At 42.4% G+C, this 17714-nt stretch overlaps 1 protein-coding gene across 3 annotated transcripts in view; it reads left to right on the top strand.

The window, feature by feature from the left end:
- Positions 1 to 17714, top strand: part of flna (filamin A, alpha (actin binding protein 280)) — a 55130-nt gene that overhangs the window by 17054 nt on the left and 20362 nt on the right. For all 3 annotated transcript variants that reach the window (XM_028012565.1, XM_028012559.1, XM_028012553.1), the window contains 12 exons: positions 7068 to 7319; positions 8491 to 8588; positions 9651 to 9798; positions 11506 to 11624; positions 11714 to 11791; positions 12576 to 12738; positions 12834 to 13034; positions 15147 to 15284; positions 16713 to 16839; positions 16913 to 17049; positions 17162 to 17358; positions 17439 to 17552. In XM_028012565.1, the coding sequence (XP_027868366.1) occupies positions 7068 to 7319; positions 8491 to 8588; positions 9651 to 9798; positions 11506 to 11624; positions 11714 to 11791; positions 12576 to 12738; positions 12834 to 13034; positions 15147 to 15284; positions 16713 to 16839; positions 16913 to 17049; positions 17162 to 17358; positions 17439 to 17552 (1772 nt within the window). The remainder of the gene's footprint in view (positions 1 to 7067; positions 7320 to 8490; positions 8589 to 9650; positions 9799 to 11505; positions 11625 to 11713; positions 11792 to 12575; positions 12739 to 12833; positions 13035 to 15146; positions 15285 to 16712; positions 16840 to 16912; positions 17050 to 17161; positions 17359 to 17438; positions 17553 to 17714) is intronic.

Genomic DNA, 17714 nt, shown 5'->3' with positions numbered 1-17714 from the left:
CCTAAGTGCTCCATTAAACATAACTTTTCTGTAGTTGAAATGAACAATTTCAATAAAGAACTGCCTGAACGGGTCGCCTTCATAAAGAAAAGTTGATGCTCAACCAAAAGTGAGAGAAATGTTGGGTGAAAATGCGTCTCCTTTTGCCAGTGTGTTGACGATGCAAGCATAAGCTCCATAAGCTAAAGAGGACCGGTCAAGAGAATGCTGCAGTGTCTGCATTCCCATGGAGTACAGTGGTATTCCAGCTATTGTGTTACATCATAGTTGGAAAGCTGCCCCCAAAACCCAACGTCCAGTGTTCAGCCTGAACAAGGAGACCCGGAGAAAGCATGTGAACAGCAGCGACAGAATGGAATATGTGGCGAGTTCCAGAAAGCTGTGCAGGCCTTTAGGAGTTTCTGTTCAGTGCTGGTTCTTACTCTGTTACAAGATCTTTTTTTCCAGATCAGAATTTTTATTTTATTTTTTGTTTCCTTTGCCATGCTGAGAAGCACGCGGTTGCGTGGAAACCAAGGTCCTTCTGTCAGACTTGAAGATGGTTCTCAGATGTTTTCAGGAAGAAAACAGTTGTTGAAAGCTGCATGCTATGTATCAAAACTCATTAATCATGTTTGCCTGAGTCATCCTCTGGCCTCCTGTCCTGCCCTTCCACCCCAACCCTTCATCTCCTCCTGCTTTCCTTTCATTTTCCGATGCCTGCCTTACTCTTTTCTCGAATGGATAGACAATATCCCATTTTCAGTTGGGTAAATTGTCAGGCTGGAGTTAAAAATGTTCTATGCTCAAGCACTTCCCTTTTCTTTTTTTTCTTTCCTTGGGCCTTCCACCTCCCTTCCCCTCCTCCATGTCCTTCCCGCCCTCTTCCCTCCCTCCCGGTCTGAAACCAGAGCCTGAGGAATGGGAGGCCTGCCAAGATCCAGTTTGCTTTGCCCTTTTAAGGCAAAAAAACCAGGGGGAAGTTTTTTCTTTTTTCAAGCAGAGGCAGAAAAGAAAATGAAGGGAGGGAGGAAAAGAGGGGATGTGTGGAAGGAGCAGAAAGGAAGAGCAGGAAGTGTAGTAGCTTAATTGTGGCTCATTTTCTATAACTTGGAGGGAAGGAAGGAGCAGAGAAACGATCCGGTTTTGGATGTTTGAGGGAGCTGTAGTTGCATCACACAGCATTAAAGCTAATTTAACTCAGGCCATCATCTTAATGTCCATGAGGTCAATGAGCAATCGAAGACATTTCCTGAAGTATCGTTTTTTTTTTTTGTCAGAATATTGAAGAGATTCATGCTTTCTGTGCATTTTGCTGCTATATTTGGCATCCATAAATTCTTTTTTTTTTCGTGCTGAAGTATTTGCTTCATGTCTTTATCGCGCAGTGAGAAGTGATAGATGAAATTTTTTTACAAAGAAAAATTGTGGGAAACAGAGAATCCATAGATTGTTACACATTGCATTTTACTCAAGGTGAAAATTCCCTAAAACCTAAATTGGAAAGATGGAGTTGCTTGGTTAGAAAACGTGAATTCGGTTTTCCACAATCACAAATAAGAAATCGCCATACTAAATCTGTGATCATTTCCAGGGGCAGGAAACGCCGACTGTGTTTTCGTCGTTGGTTTTCATTCCAAGGTTGATGGAAATGGCAAAATTTGAAAACTTAATCAAAACTCAAGTTTGTATACTCACTTGAAGTACTTCCCGGCTTTTCCAAAAAGTTATTGCGCCTTAGGGTAAATGGAAACACATTTGCCAAATAAGTTCTGACATAGTGTGCGCTCCCTTCTATTGGTGGGTCTGGGTCGCACCAAAGACTCAAAACCCCCAGCTCGGAGGGGAGGACCCCCATTTTCTGAGATGTGAGGTTCATTCTAGTTTGAAACATCTACTTCCTGTTTATTACAGCCATGTGACGCGTCAGAATCTGATGAAATTATGTGTTGCATAGTCTGGTTGATTTACTCCAAACCAGTAGATGGAAACACGACTAATTAGCATTTTCTTTGATAGTTTTAAAATTCGCTCAAAGTTTTCATGACAATTGGATAAAAACAGAGCTACTGTACTTCTTGATTTGTATTGATAAAAGATGTACACTGATTGTTGCCATGTGGTTATTTTTCTTCAAAGTCCTGATGCTTGTAAAGGTAATTAATTTTTCTATCCATCACCACACCTGCTGATTCAAGATGCGGTAATGTGGAGAGAAACCCACAGATCCCTCACCGCAGTTTCTTTGACTAAACTCATCACCGCCAAATCTGAGACTGTTGTCTAGAGCCAGAAAAGCGCAGAGCGGTCAAGGAGAATTAGTGCGGCGTACGTAGTGACGCAAGTTCTCTACTGGTCTATCGTGGTGAAGAGCGAGCCGAGCCAAAAGGAAAACTCCATCAGTTTACTAGTCATTACGTTACTACATTCATCTATGGTCATGAACTTTAGGTAGTGACTGAAAGTACATGATTACACAAGAAGCGGCCAAAAACTAGTTTTCTGAATTGGGTGTTTGGGTTCTCCTTTAGAGATGGAAACGTTGATCCTCTGCGAGAGGCTCAGAGTAGATTTTTGGCCTCCTTCCAGTCAGACCTGAACCACCTCATGACCCTTAATTTGTAGGGTTGGTGGTTCTTCTGGGTTTTTTCCCCCCAGTGACTGAGCTCTTTACCCTGTTTCTAGAAGCAGCCCAGTCACCACAAAAGCTGTTAATTTCAGTTGCTTATATCAGGAGTTTTGTTGTTTTTTTTCTTTAGAAGGTTGGTATGTGAATGGACCAGTAAATTGAGAGTTCAGATCAATCTACACCACAACAGACCATAACTGTGATGCACCAGTGGCAATAAAGCCAGAATCCATCTACACATTTCTTGGTCTGTCCTACAATCCTTTTTGAACAAGTCATCAAAATGGAAGTCCTTCAATTTACCCAGATGGATATCCTCGACCCAGAGGAAGAACGTCATAATTATCCGGTTGTAACTTTGGTGTCCGACTTGACATCAGATCCTCTGGGTTTCAGCTCACCTGTAATCTTGGCCAGCGAGTTTAGTACCTCCGTAGCCGCGCAGCATGAACTGTGTGGAGGAAAGCATTGACATGCTGACTTGAGTTGGGATATGGAATGAATGTGATGCATTCAAGTGGCTTCATCTAAAAGTGTGTGTTCACATTTTTTAAAATTGAATAAACGTCTTAAAGCGAGAGCTTATCTCCTCGCTGGTCATACTTCTCGGTCGAGGTACCAGGATAAAGACAAGCTGCGAGTTGGGGACTGGGATGATGTCTCTGGTGTGTCATGGGTTGGTTGGTGGGAGGTCCTTGCTACTTTGAGACTGTGCCGAATGGATGAGTCATGGGAATTTGGGGGACAAGAGGAAGATCAGACCTTTAAAAAGGTTGGAGGGAAGACTTGTGAGTCAGCAAAAGGGAGGCGGGGGGGTTTGTGGCAGGCTTTGTCCGTATATGGGCTCCAGTAGGCTTGTGGTCTGCTGGGAATACTGCCAGATTCCTTGGATGTTTAGTAGCTATTGAGAGGAGGGGAATACACACACATGTACTGACGTTATCAGAATGTGTTTGCAGAGGTTTGTCGTAACACTTTTGACAACAGCTTTCTCATCGGACTAAAATACCTTTTTAAAAGTCATTCAGAGTTCTTTGGAAACACCACAAGTGGGAGTTTGTCGCTGGCTTTTAGTGTCTTAACGGAAAATTCAACACGGTGCAAAATCTGACTTCCTCAGCTCTTGCTTTGGTAACATTAGGGGTCCTGTTTGAGCTGGTGTACCTGACAGCTATGTGACACACCCTTGCTGCAGCTGATCTGCATTCCTCCAGCAAGCAACGACCTGTGATGCACACCCAGCTCAAACCCACCCATTGGTCCAAAAGATACTTTAAAACAGGTAATTTTATCTCTGTCCTTAGGCAGCTTTTTCTGACTCTCCTTTATTGCCTCCATTTTCTTGTCTCTCCTTTTGCTTCCATTTGTGGTTGGACAAAGTTCTCCATTTGTACCCACGGGCAGAGAGGTTCTGGTGTTCTCATGATGACTGACCTCGTAAGCATCACTGGGTCCTGAGCTCATGCGGGGTTTATTTGTCCACTGGGAGCCAATGAAATGTCATGTTTGACAGCACTAGAAAACAACTTGTTATAAACTGCGTTTCCATTGACAATGTCATTTTGCAATTTGACATTTCGAAAAATAAATTTGCTAAATGGGAGCATAGCAGGTTTGAAAAAACTCTTTTTTTTAAAATAAAGCTTTGTTGCTTTTTTGTTGGCAAAACTGCAGTGGAAACGCTTTGCATTGCACAAGTCACATGATCAATAGCGGGATGTTGCCGTTGGTGCAAACCACGAAGAGGACGACGACAGGAAGTGGCAGGAGTATCACGGCGTGGCGCGTTTTTTACCGTTTTATCGCATGAACAAACTTATTCAGGTGTGATTTCTATTTGCCTTATTTAGTAGAAACGACATAATTGCGAAATTGTGTTTCTATTTGACACTGGCAGAATATTGAGAGAAAGCTTTGCAGACATTTGAAGTGGAAAGGCAGTTAGTGGGACATTTCCCTGTCAAACTGGGTCAAACTGTAATAATAAAAATATTTAAGTAGATCTGTGCCTTGCACTTGCATTGTGTTTTTACAGCTTGTCTGGCTCGCCTCGTTGCTCTGCATCCAGTCCGACCTCATCCCCAAACTCTTGTTGTGGCGCCAGGCCCAAGTTTTCCGGCCTGTAATACACGGTAACCTCCGCAACTGAAGCAGTTTCCTCAATGAAACCACTAAAAATCAGTCTGGATTCAATAGACGCCCTATTGAATCAAGAATCCGATCTGGGCCACTGAGGCTCAGTGGATACATTTTATCATAGCAGTCAGCACAGTGCTTTGCATCCTTACAAAACACCAACACTCTTACCCAATTTTCCCCCGTCCTAGATAATGTTCTGATCGGTGAGAGGACACGCTGACACATTGCCCCACCCTTCCCTTCAGGCTGGACCTCTGCAATCATCCCTTCAATAAACCACCTTATGCAACAAGAGTGCTGGATTTGCTGGGGGTAGGGGTTGTTGTGCGAGTCGTGCCCAGACTGGCTTCCACCTTGCATCACTTTTTCCTCTACAGCTGGTAGTTATAAGCCGAGAGGAAGACTTCAGATCAAATAGCCACATGGTGGGGTGTATGCGCCGCTTTATTATGATGCGTGTTGATGTGACTATCAATGAGTTCAAATATATACTGAAAAATTAGAGTTTTGTCGTTTTTTTTTTGTAATTCTCCAACAGTCACAGTTTATCACGTTGCCTCTTTGCAGTTGGCCAATCACAATGCACAGATGAGATCTGGGACAAAGCGATTTGTGTTTTGTTTTGTCATGCTTGGTCAGGATGAAGGATTGCTGGAAAGTCAACTACCCAAAGCAATCTGCTGGGCTTGCCTTACTAGCTTTTTACTAGTTGGCTTTATGAACTGACTTTGATGGTTTTGTGTTGTGATGAAATTATGATGGAATCTGTTTCATTTAACTGTTGGACTGATTTTTATCTGGATTTGAGTTGGACCTGTTGGTTGTGGAACGCGTTTCACTTATTTCTCTGTAAAACAGAATCTCCATGACAAACTACATAATTTCAATAGAAAATTTAATTTTTAAGAATATCCACTGTTGTAAATTTAAGTTGTATAGAAAAGTGAAATAAGTGGTAAATGATAAAGTGGGGTTTGATTATAAGTGAAACGGTTTTCCCTTATTTGACTAAAATGTCTCCAACCATTACAATGTTCTGGAAACATGGTTTTGTTTTTACAGAAGTCAACCCATTTCATAGAAGATTTGAAATCTTTTCATTAATAAAACAAGGAGCTGAGCCCTGGGCTGATATGGGGAGTACCATATCTGTTGGAGTGGTATTTAAGTTTCTTATGAAATGTTCAACAGTTCCGAAAACCAATAACAGACATTACATTTTGTCATTAAAATCATCAATACACAAATATGTTCCATTTATTATGGTTCAAAAGCAACTCTTAAACAGGAGGGTTTTGGACTCTATGTGCAGTTTTCTGGATAGAGACTGAATGCTGCTTCTCCATGTTTGGTTCTGGGGATGCAGAGCAGAACCAGAATCAAAACAGCTTTGGTGCCAAGTACTTGCTCCACATTCCTGGTGGAAGTGAGAACACAAGCAGCAGCTGTATGAATAAAGGTTGAATAATAAAAAGAAAATGTATCATTTGAACATATCAATGTTTTTTGGGGGTTTTTTGGCAATCTGGTGACTATAGGCATGTCATGCTGGGACTTTTCCAGTATGACTACCTTAAAATGCCACCAGGTCATCCATCTACACAATACTAACCATCAAACCATTTATTTAAAGCAAAGGGCTATTCATATGAATGCTTAAATATTTCTATTACAGTCTGTAAAAAAAATAACTAATGCAAAAATGTAACTACATACTAAATTGAAGTGTATGTTTGGATTAGCCTTAAAATTATAGGCTTGTTTTTCAGCTCAACAGACCAACACAAGTATAACAAGCTGATGTAAGATTAAAAGTTATAGTTAAATTTGTTTGTAAAAGATGAAGTACAATCTTAGTAAAATAGAAACTCCGATTGGAAGATCTTGGTATACATTGATACTGTTAACCTGTTGTCCCTTAGTGGTTTCTTTCAGCTGGCGATGTTTGGTATATTTACTCTAAACTGACCTTCAGACGAGAATAGTTTAACCCTTTTCTCTGTAATTTCAGTGCCTCTATGTGGTCAGATTAAAATCTGCACAAAAGCGGCACAGAAAATGTAAACTCTCCCATCTCTTCCAGGGCTAAACATGCTAGCTGGTGTGTTGATATACAACTGACTACTCCCAAAAAATGTTGCCATACATTAGCTGATAAGAGAGGGAAATATGATTTTCAAATATCATCTTTTCTTTGCATACTTTTATTTATACAAGTATAAATAAAGTTTGTCAATCCTTGCATATTTATATACATGTTTCTATGTGTTTCATTTTTTATAGCAGTTTGTCCTTAAACTCTTGTCCGATTGGCCTTCAGATTCTAAAGCCATTGTGGATGGGAACCTGAAGCTGATCCTGGGTCTGATCTGGACCCTCATCCTGCACTACTCCATCTCCATGCCGATGTGGGATGAGGAGGAAGAGGCAGATGACGGCAAGCAGAAGACTCCCAAGCAGAGGCTGCTGGGATGGATCCAGAACAAACTTCCCGAGCTTCCCATCACCAACTTCAACAGGGACTGGCAGACTGGCCGGGCCCTGGGAGCCCTGGTGGACAGCTGCGCCCCAGGTGAGAGGAAGTTGGGATGTTTGTCTCTTATTAAAGTGGTGTGCAGACATGTTCTGTTTGTACCACAGCATGTGGTTTTGATGTGGGACTGTTGTGTGCTTCAAGGGGACTTTTATCCAATTCTTCAATTGAAAGGTGATGCTAGAGTTAAAAAAAAAGGGAGCAGAAAGGAGGGAACATGTCAGACATGGGCAGGAATTTTCACATCACCAGCTTTAAATTGCCTGCAGATTGCTAACAGACTGAAATCAAAAGAGTTTAAAAAAAATAAACTTGTCAAATGATCTTAAAAGCTGCTTAGCGTGTGTGAAACTATCCAGCTGATAAGTTTGCTTCAGTAAAGCCTGGTCATATCTGATCATTCTGGTTGGTTTAAAGCTTGATCAGGAACTAGAAACATTAACTGTATGCAACTAAAACTGCAGATTTACTTCATAAAGGAACTGTAATTGATACTCATCTAAATCGGAAGGGTTCAAACTTGAAGTAATCACGCTTATTTAGATAGAAAATCAAAGTCAGCAGAAATCATTGGTTTTAGAAAAAGTCCCATAACATTCAGGTGCTGTACTGATAAATCTGCCTCAATTTCCTTAATTTTGGATTATCTGTGATTGGCTGATACATTGATAAGAAACCGATCCTATTGGTCTGAAAATGATCCACCGTCATCTTTTGCTCTGCTGTGAGAGAGGACTGACTGACGGACCCACCAGGTTATGTATACAGTTAACAAAAGTCGCCCCACTGTTTCTGACATTTTTCTCTATTTAGTGACTTCTTAGACAAAAAAAAAGAAATTGGTTTTGGCCCATCATGATCGGCCAGAAAACTCTAATTGGTTCACCACTAATGAAGATCTCTGGAGAAAATATAACCTGAAGGCTTTTCTTATCGCTTTAAACTCTGAAGTTGACACACTGATTTTATTCAGAATGCTTCATCACTTGCTTTATCTGCAGTTGGCAAAAGTCACCCCATCTGAAGCATGCCAGCAGTTTTTTCTTTGTTTCAAATTATGGTGCATAGCTAGTGTAGGGGGGTGGGCAGTAAAGCACCATCAGTATCCTTGAAAATTGCTTTTTACTATTTAACCTAATAGTTTTAGTCTGTTTCTATGATAAAGTTGTGGTGCTGTTTGAAACCCAGCTGAGCTGTTTCTCTCCTCCAGGTCTGTGTCCTGACTGGGATCAGTGGGATCAGACCAAACCAGTGGATAACGCCCGTGAGGCCATGCAGCAAGCTGATGATTGGCTGGGCATCCCTCAGGTAGGAGACGAGTCAGAAAGTACATCTGCACACACGAGCACCTAACTATCTAAATAACAAAACTTCCTTGCGACTGTCAATTAAGGGATTTTTTTTTTTTTGTGCTTGTTGGGATTTAAATTTAGAATTAAGACAAGAATTTCCAACTCATAGTGACTGCTATTGATGTCAGGAGGTTCAAAATAAAAACCATGCATTTATTTTTATTTCCTCGTAATTTCCTGTGAAGGTGGACCAGGGTGGCTTTTTTTTTAATCCATGTCTAACAATAGTACAAATGATGCTCTAACACTTTTAGATGCTGACCTGTTTAACATTTTGTAGAAAAGTGGATTGGAATACATTTTTGTGTTGGTCTTTGCTGAAATAAATGTTTCCTAATAGATCATCTGATTTTTACAAATGGAGGTGCAAAATCTTCATAGATCAGTTTTTTAGGACATAGGATGCTCGCATTTAGTTAATCCTCATCTTTAGAAATTTTGTTGAAAAATCCGCCTCCGTCCACATTATCTCATTAATAATGCTGACGATCACAAGAGTAAACCATCGGTGCCTAGTAGGTTGTAAGGATCTCTTGACACCAACATTTATTCTTTGGCTGTATTCAGCATTTGAGTCATTTCTAGACGTTAATGGCGTTGGCTGGATTCGTGCCAAACAGAAGAGTGTTGGCATGGTGTAGCGTGCTGACAGTTGGCTCTGTGGTCACCGCTGTTTCCGTCGTCTTCTGTTTCTTCTAAGAAGTGAGCGTAATGTCTTTCCCCTCGCCATGTCTGTGGGTTGTAAAACCAGAAAGCGAGAGTCTGTATGAGTGGCTGCTGCAGGTTTGCATGCGAATCTGGATCAGGTACATTCTGAGCTGAGGTGGAGGACTGGCACAGTGCTTTCATCACCAAATTAGTACCTAGTTTACTTCTGTGGGTAGTGGGTTCCATGGCAACTAATAAAGAAAGCCGTTGCTGGTTGCACGTGTGGTATGCCCTTGATTGGGTAAAGGCAAACGAGCATCATAGACCTTAAATATAAAAACATGTATTCCGTTTTGTCTATTTTTATCAGGTTATCACCCCAGAAGAGATCGTAGACCCCAACGTGGACGAGCATTCAGTCATGACCTACCTGTCCCAGTTCCCCAAAGCCAAGCTGAAGCCTGGGGCTCCTCTCCGGCCCAAACTCAACCCCAAGAAGGCCCGCGCCTACGGCCCAGGTAGGCACACAGCTCTGATTGAGGACTCCATGTTACCTGCTGTGACAAACTGTCCATCCTGCTAGCTTTTTGGAAATACTGAACAGTATTTAACCAGGGCTTGTGATGGTAAATGCATTTCAAAAAACAAGACCTGCTGCACAGTTGTTGGTTTTACAAAAACATTAAATACAGAAGCAGCATAGGGATAAACCAACTTCACTCTTGCTGTGTCTATAGAAACTAGAGGTTGTGGTTGGAGGTGCTGAAGAGGAGTTAAACATAGATTTTGGTACTTTGGTGTTTTGGCTGTACTGGTCAAGGTCAAGAGAGAAAAGCATCAGCAGGACCCTGAGAGAATCCACTGGAGCTGCCCGTCCATCTGGGAGGGTCATGGAGCTGAGTCTGCGCAATCTAAAGTCCTTCATGACACAGAGAAACCCTCTAAGATCTCGCCATTCAACAAAAACCCAAGAGCTCCACCTCAGGCTCTTCATGCCTTGGTTAACATGAGGATGTGTGACAAGACTGTTAGAAAAGGCTGTGATTCTTGTGGCAGGCTGCAGGAAAAAAGTAGTTTCTTCGCCATTCAAATGAACCACAGATCTTCAGGCACAATGTCCTAAAACCAAACTAGGCATCTTTGCATTCAATACTTATCACAGTGGTTGTTGAAAGTCTGAAGCATGGTGGTGGAGGGATGTTGTTGTGGGCCTATTTTATAACCCCAGAACCTGGGCAGCTGAAAGTTGGTGTCCATGAACTCCTCTGTGACTGTTCTAGAGTCGAATATTAAGGTTCTCCAATGCTACATCCAAAGCAGAACAGTCAATGCATGGTCCCGTGATTGAAGGACATTCGTTTTCACACACACACACACACACACACAACGTGGACCACCTGGGGAACAACCGTCCTGGTTCTGTCTACGTCACGCCACATATAGTTAACGAAACTGTAACGGAGAGACTGCAATGCCTTTCTGTGATGACCTTCTCTGTGGAAAATAACTTTGCAGTTTGAGTTTTTATCCATTTGATAATCTTTGTAGGTGTTTTATGACCAATCGAGAGAGGACAGACATTTGTGTAATGTGTTCTCAGAAGTATTGTGTTGCCTGCCGATACAAAAACTGGACAGTTGAAGCAAAATATTGCCTGGTGTCCAAGGGATGGCAGACGCCTTCCTGCTAACAAAATGACGCAATATTTGACACACAACTATGTCAATAAGACCTGTTTTTGACACTTTGGATGAAGTATTGGGAGAGCCTGAAGGCGGTCCAACAGCTGAAGCTTGGCCCAACCTGCGTCATAAACTGGATGACAGAATCGTGGTGGTACAATGTTCCAGTCAAAATCCAGATTGAAATTCTATAGTGGGACCTTTTATTCAGCGATGCACAGATCTACAACTGTAACCTCAATCCACTGAAGAAACATTAGTAAGGGTGAACTAAGAAGTCATCAAGCATGCAAGGGAGTGTAAATGATTACTAGGAGTTGTTGCTAGGAAATCTGGTTCTGCAAGATATTAATCTATAAGCTGGACGTCTTCCATATTGCTTTAGGGTTCATTTTGCATAATGACGTAGCGGAATATGTGATGTGTAGTTCATCTGAGGCTGAAGTCTCCCAGTCTCTAAAACATCAAATCTGTCATTTGAAGGCGTATCTAGCTGCATTCCTGCATCTGCTGCATGTTGATGTGTGTGTCTTGTCTCTGAAGGGATTGAGCCGGTGGGAAATGTCGTGATGAAGAAGGCGATGTTTACCGTCGAGACCATCAGTGCGGGGATGGGAGAGGTGCTGGTTTACGTAGAGGATCCTGCAGGACACAGAGAGGAGGTTTGTCAATCTTTGGGAATGTAGCCTGTTTGAACTAAAGCTTTTTAAAAGCTGATGTTTTTGTAAACTGTTGTCCAATTGTCCTTTAGGCCAAAGTGACGGCGAACAACGACAAGAACCGCACCTACTCTGTTGTCTACACCCCCAAAGTGATGGGCATGCACAAGGTAAACTGACCATACTTCTAATGCACAATGGATGTGTGAGGGATTGCTTAGTCACACAAATGTTAATATTAAGGGGCAAAAAGTTGTCTTTAGATTATGAGAACAGGGGAAGAAGAGCATGCCGAGACTAAACAAATGACAAACTGCTGCTTTCAGTATCAAACTATTGTCTCTACCAAAAAACCTGCTGCGTATTTTTACCCTTACGTCACACCTCGTTTTAAAAATATCCACACTTTCGACCTCAAAGACGAGAAATCTGACCAAAAAGACTGACTGGACCAAGTGTTTCATAAAAACGTGCGTTTGTGTGGGGATGTATACTGAAGTGCTTTTTGTGTATACAACCCAGAGTAGCTCAGGAACTTTCATGTGAAAATTGCAGAAGATTTTGTGTTGACTGGATTAAGTACAGAACCTGCTACATTCTCATGCAGTGTTAATTATATGAATGCATAGGGAGAAAGATGTACACCAGATTGGTTATTTTGTTTCATTTTTTTTCAGTTTGATTCATAGGTTACAGAAAAATACTTTCTGGGACAAAATTCAACAACTTGGCAAGGACTTGGTTTTAAGTCTAATCTTTAGTGTCTTTGTTGAATCTAACAATGATGGAGAAAATGGTTTCAGTTGAGAAAAATGATTTTGGCTTCAACAAGGTGAGACCTGAAGAACAGAACACTTGGAAGGTTTTGCTGTGGTCTCTCATTAAGAACTGGAGTAATTAAATGGGGAAAACGAGAAGAGTGAATGTTTTTGTTTTTCCCCCTCTGTTTTCCAGGTGACTGTTTTGTTTGCGGGGCAGCATATTTCAAAGAGTCCCTTTGAGGTGGACATCGGCATGGCTCAGGGCAACTCCAGCAAGGTGACGGCCCAGGGCCCTGGCCTGGAGCCGTCGGGCAACATCGCCAACAAAGCCACCTACTTTGATGTCTACACAGCAGGTAGTGTTTAAGGGGGATGCGGTCCGTTTGCCATCGAATCAAGTAGGAAATAAATCAAGACAGGATTCCAATGTTTGATTTGCTCTTGCTGAAAGGTGCTGGTGTCGGAGAAGTGGAGGTTGAGGTCATGGATCCTGCAGGAAAGAAGAACACTGTGCCTTGTACCATCGAGGACAAGGGCAACAGCAGCTACCGCTGCACCTACAAGCCCACCCAGGAGGGCCAGCACACCATCTTCATCACCTTCGCTGGCGGCCAGATCAGCAAGAGTCCCTTCACAGTCGACGTGGGAGAAGGTGAGAGCCTGAGTCTTGTGACGTCACACCAGTTGTTGTTCCAACTGTAACGGTTTTCCTTGTGAACCTTCAGCGTTAATCATTTCAAGCTGGTTTCTAATTGTGCTCTGTCTCCTCCTGCTGCTGTGCTGGATATCAGATCTTCTGTCCGTCTCTCCTCCCAGTCTTCTCTTTGATAGCGTCCCACTGGCATCTGTCCACTCCTGAGAACGGCCTCTTCCTTCTGCTGTCATTTCCTGTTTCCTGGCGTCTCTCATGGGTACCCACTGTGTGTCAGAGATTGGATGCATGAGAGCTTGTGGCTTGTGATCATGTACTCAACATTTCTGACTGGACTATTTCATCCTGGAAATTATTCATTAGTTTAAGGAATTCCCTACTAATGACTAATTTTCCCAGTTTAGACTTCACATCATGAATTCAGAATGAATCAAGCTTCCAGTGTAAAGTTTCCTTCTTAGGATCCATCAACAGAAAAGTATTTTCTTCCTTTTTTTCATAATTGTATGGAATTATTAAGCCTTACTGCTTTATCAAGCAGTAAGGCTTAATAAATTGTGGCATAAGGATGCTAAGCATCTTTTTAGAGATATTTTGGGTCACCATGATATTGACATTTTAAGTTTTCTTTAGCATCTTTTGTTATTAATTGACCTGGTTAGTGCAGCTGGGATTGCTAACGTACCAGTCTCAGATCCCAGTGACCGTTGGATCTTACCTTAACTAAGCCAACATTCCTACATCCAACATGTTTCATGACAGATGGCTGAAAGCTCAAAAAGAGAACATGGAGCAGTTTTTGCTGTTATCTGTTTAGCCTTCCTGTTAGATAAAAGTCTTGCACTCATTCTGGTGCGACCGAATGAACTGCAGACTGTCTTGACATGTCGTAGAAAACGTTAATGTTTAAACTATCTTCTCACTTCTCTGTTCTCTCTTTGAATACATTTAGGCATGATACCAAATGGCCACCTTTCATTCTTATACACTAACCTTTAGGTCCAATGCGTTCACTAATCGAATAGCGAAGCCATGCTGGGGTCTGGTCGGGACAGACTGAGCTGAACAGTCAGAATCTGATCAACTGATTAATTTTTGCAGTTTGTACTTTCCATGATATCATTTTTAATTTTCCTGGGTTCTGCTGCGCAGATGTTTACCACGAGACCACAGCATGGTCTTTTGATGACTTTAATAAATGAGCTAAATATCGGGCGGCTTTTTTTATATTGGTCAAGGAATAATGACCGAAGACAATCAAAAATGTTTCTTTTCTAAAGGTAGTTGGTCCCAGGAGGAAGACAAATGCTAAAATCCTCTTTAAATGCCCCTTAGGGCTACAGTGCTACATATTTGTTAAAATGCTTTGTGGTAATGCATTAAAATGTACTAAATGGCAATCCATGCTGCCTGTGAAATAAAATTAGTGATATTAGTAATGCATATTGATTTGAACAGCAGTAACTTTAGTTTCACTTTATCCGCAGTATCCGTTTGTCTTTTTTAACAGGTTTTGCAAAATTCTGGCAAATCTGTGCAAAATGTGGCTAGTTTATTCTTAGGAGTGAAGATCTTTAGTTTTGTAGTGACTTAAAATGTTTGCCATCAATCTGAAACCTGCTTTCTAACCAACACTTCTGTTTGTTAATGACACACACAAATGTCCTAAATTAACTCTAAACATTTTTGCTGCATTAATGATTGAGATCAAGTAAAAAATTTGACAGGCCTAATTTTATATCTTATCATTAGTTGCCTTCCTAGTGTGTTTTCTGCTCTTCGTTTGCTTCCTGTTGACCAGGCAGCTCTGACTGCGGCTCCTTCTTTATTTAGAAGATAAGGGCAACTCTCTACTTCAGTTTGAAGAAACTTCCTTTACTGCGTCAGCAGCGAACTCACTTTGTGGGATAAGATAAATGTTGAGGAAGGAGAGGGAAAGCTTTCCAGAAACTGTAGTGCGAAGGTTGGACCTTTAACGCCAAGGCTTCATTCCTCCTGCACCTCATCCAACGTCCACCTCTCACGTTGCCTGTTCTTATAAAGTTGAATTGAAAAAGCTCTGTGGTGTTTTCTTGGGCTGCTTCTCTCTAACCTTCTCCTGTGTGTTCACAGCATGCAACCCCAGCCTGTGCAGAGCGAAAGGTCGCGGCCTGCAGCCAAAGGGCCTGAGGGTGAAGGAGACGGCAGACTTTAAGGTTTACACCAAAGGAGCCGGCACCGGGGAGCTGAAAGTCACCATCAAGGGCCCCAGTAAGTTCACAGCTCATTATCCATAGAACTCCAGTGAAAGCACTCACGACTATTTAAAACACAGACTTTCACTTCAGTGCTGTGGCATTGGGTCTGTTTCACTGGAATCGGTTCTGGTTTCATACGGCAAACGATAACATCTTCCAATGACCAACTCTGACTGAAACTGGAGTCAGTAGCGTTTTGCATAATTTGACATCTGTGCAGCTGATTTTTATTGTCATGTCTCTTTATCCAACTGACTGCTTAGATGGATCTCAAATTTAAAGAAACAATTCTTCTAGAGCCTCATTCCAATTCAGTCCTGCTCTCTTCAGGTGTTGCTGGTGCCTAATTCGGCTGTCACTAAGATTTAATGTCTACATTAAGACCAAACCAGGTGTTTTCCACCCTAGCTGTTCCCGGTCTTGTTAAATATGGCCCTTTCTTGGGGTCAGATGTGTCCAGTGGAGGGGAGATGGACTGAAGAGGCTGCTGATTTGTAGGCACACAGCATGTTCTGTAGCCAAACCTGTCCAGGGTGAACCTCAACCATCACAGGACTGACCCAAACAACCAGGCACACATACTTTCCGAACGGAGGACAACTTGGCGTGTTGTCATATCTGATAGTCTGGTGGACTCTGTTTGATTGAGAACCAAACTCGCAACATTAGCTTAGTGACATTGTTCTATTTTCAGCTGCTGCACTTCTTTCAAACAAACCAAACCTTTTGAAGAACATGTTCGCCTCCTGGCCAGTGGTGGCGCTGGACCAAGAACCACTGAAACGACCCCAAAAAAAACACTGAAGAAGAAACTGAGCGCAACATCCCGCTTCGCGAAATGTAAACAAAAATAGAATGTTGTCAGATTTTAGAGGATTTCTCTTTTGTCTTCGGTAAATGGCCATGAGCCGTTTTTCCCACTAGCGTGGCGCATTAGTTTTGTTTGCGTTTACCCAGAATGCCCTGGGCTGCAGTCCGGTTAGGTACGCATTCAAACCGCACTGCTAGAGTTTACTTCAACCGAACCAAGACCTTTAGATGGACCAGAGTTTATTTTTTAAATTTTTTGGTGTTCACATCGCAAAAAAACGAACCAAAGTTTCACCTAACGTGGGAATTTCTGGCTGTGAAAGCTGAAGGCAAATAGGAGGCTCTTGACTTTTCTGTCCACTTGCAACCGCAATGTATGTACTAAAATCTTTACAAAACTGACCTTAGGCTTTAAAACCTTGCTTTGTGGATAGTAGGTCTACACAGCATGTTCACTACAGAAAAACATTTTCCAATTTCTCTTTGGGTTCAGTTAAACTAAGATATTACAGGACTTGAATTGAGCCAACAGCACTTTGAAGGGCTTTAGGTCTGGCTAGGAAACCTTAAAGGTTTTCTAAATGCTGCATGAGTAAAACGTTCTGTTGTAAATCAAGTCCTGTATTTGCAGAGGGAATTGAGGAGCCATGCAAAAGGAAAGACCTTGGAGACTGCGTGTACGGGTTTGAGTATTACCCCACCACTCCTGGAACTTACAGCATCACCATCACCTGGGGAGGACAGCACATTCCCCGCAGGTATTGAACCACCACTGTAACTGGAGCTCGTAGCTGGGCTTCACAATGACTGACCCCTGCTTCTCCTCTTTAGTCCCATTGAGGTTAAGATTGGTTCTGAGGCCGGTCAGCAGCTAGTGAGAGCCTGGGGCCCCGGGCTGGAGGGAGGGATTGTTGGTAAATCTGCAGACTTTGTGGTGGAGGCTGTTGGCCAGAACGCCGGTACCCTGGGTGAGTAAGTGGAGACGAAGGGGAAGGAAAATCCATCCCATGTCTGTCGGGCTTAAGTTTCTCCTGCCTACACTGCGTCTCCAAGAGCACTAACCCATGTCCTCTTGCTCAGGTTTCTCTGTGGAAGGTCCATCGCAGGCCAAGATTGAATGTGACGATAAGGGCGATGGCTCATGTGACGTGCGCTACTGGCCCACAGAGCCAGGCGAGTATGCCGTCCATGTGCTGTGCAACAACGAGGACATCCAGCACTCGCCCTTCATGGCTGAGATTGTCAACGCTCTGGGGAAAGACTTCTACCCCGACAAAGTAAGGCCACACTCAGGGACACGGGCTGGAACAAAGAACTGTGTCCTTGACTGTTTTTTAAAGCTCGACGGCCATTTCAGGTTAAGGCGTATGGTCCTGGCCTCCAGAGCAGTGGTCTGGCTGTTGGAAAGCCCACAGAGTTCACAGTGGACACCAAACAAGGAGGAAGCGCTCCTCTCAAGATTGTTGCTCAGGTAGTTTCTTTTGTTGTGGTCCAAAATGTTCACTTACTGCAAAGATCTATTTGTTTTGTGCTTTATAGTTATATTCCACTTAAAGATTTTATACTCTTGTAAAAGACCAAGATTAAGTTTTTATTAAACAGATTTAGCCGTTACATTTGTGCTCGTCATTGA

Source organism: Xiphophorus couchianus, chromosome 1 (genome assembly GCF_001444195.1).
Source record: "Xiphophorus couchianus chromosome 1, X_couchianus-1.0, whole genome shotgun sequence".
Lineage (NCBI taxonomy): Eukaryota > Metazoa > Chordata > Actinopteri > Cyprinodontiformes > Poeciliidae > Xiphophorus > Xiphophorus couchianus.
The sequence above is the reverse complement of the archived record's forward strand: the minus strand, read 5'-3'. Positions and strand labels throughout refer to the sequence as shown.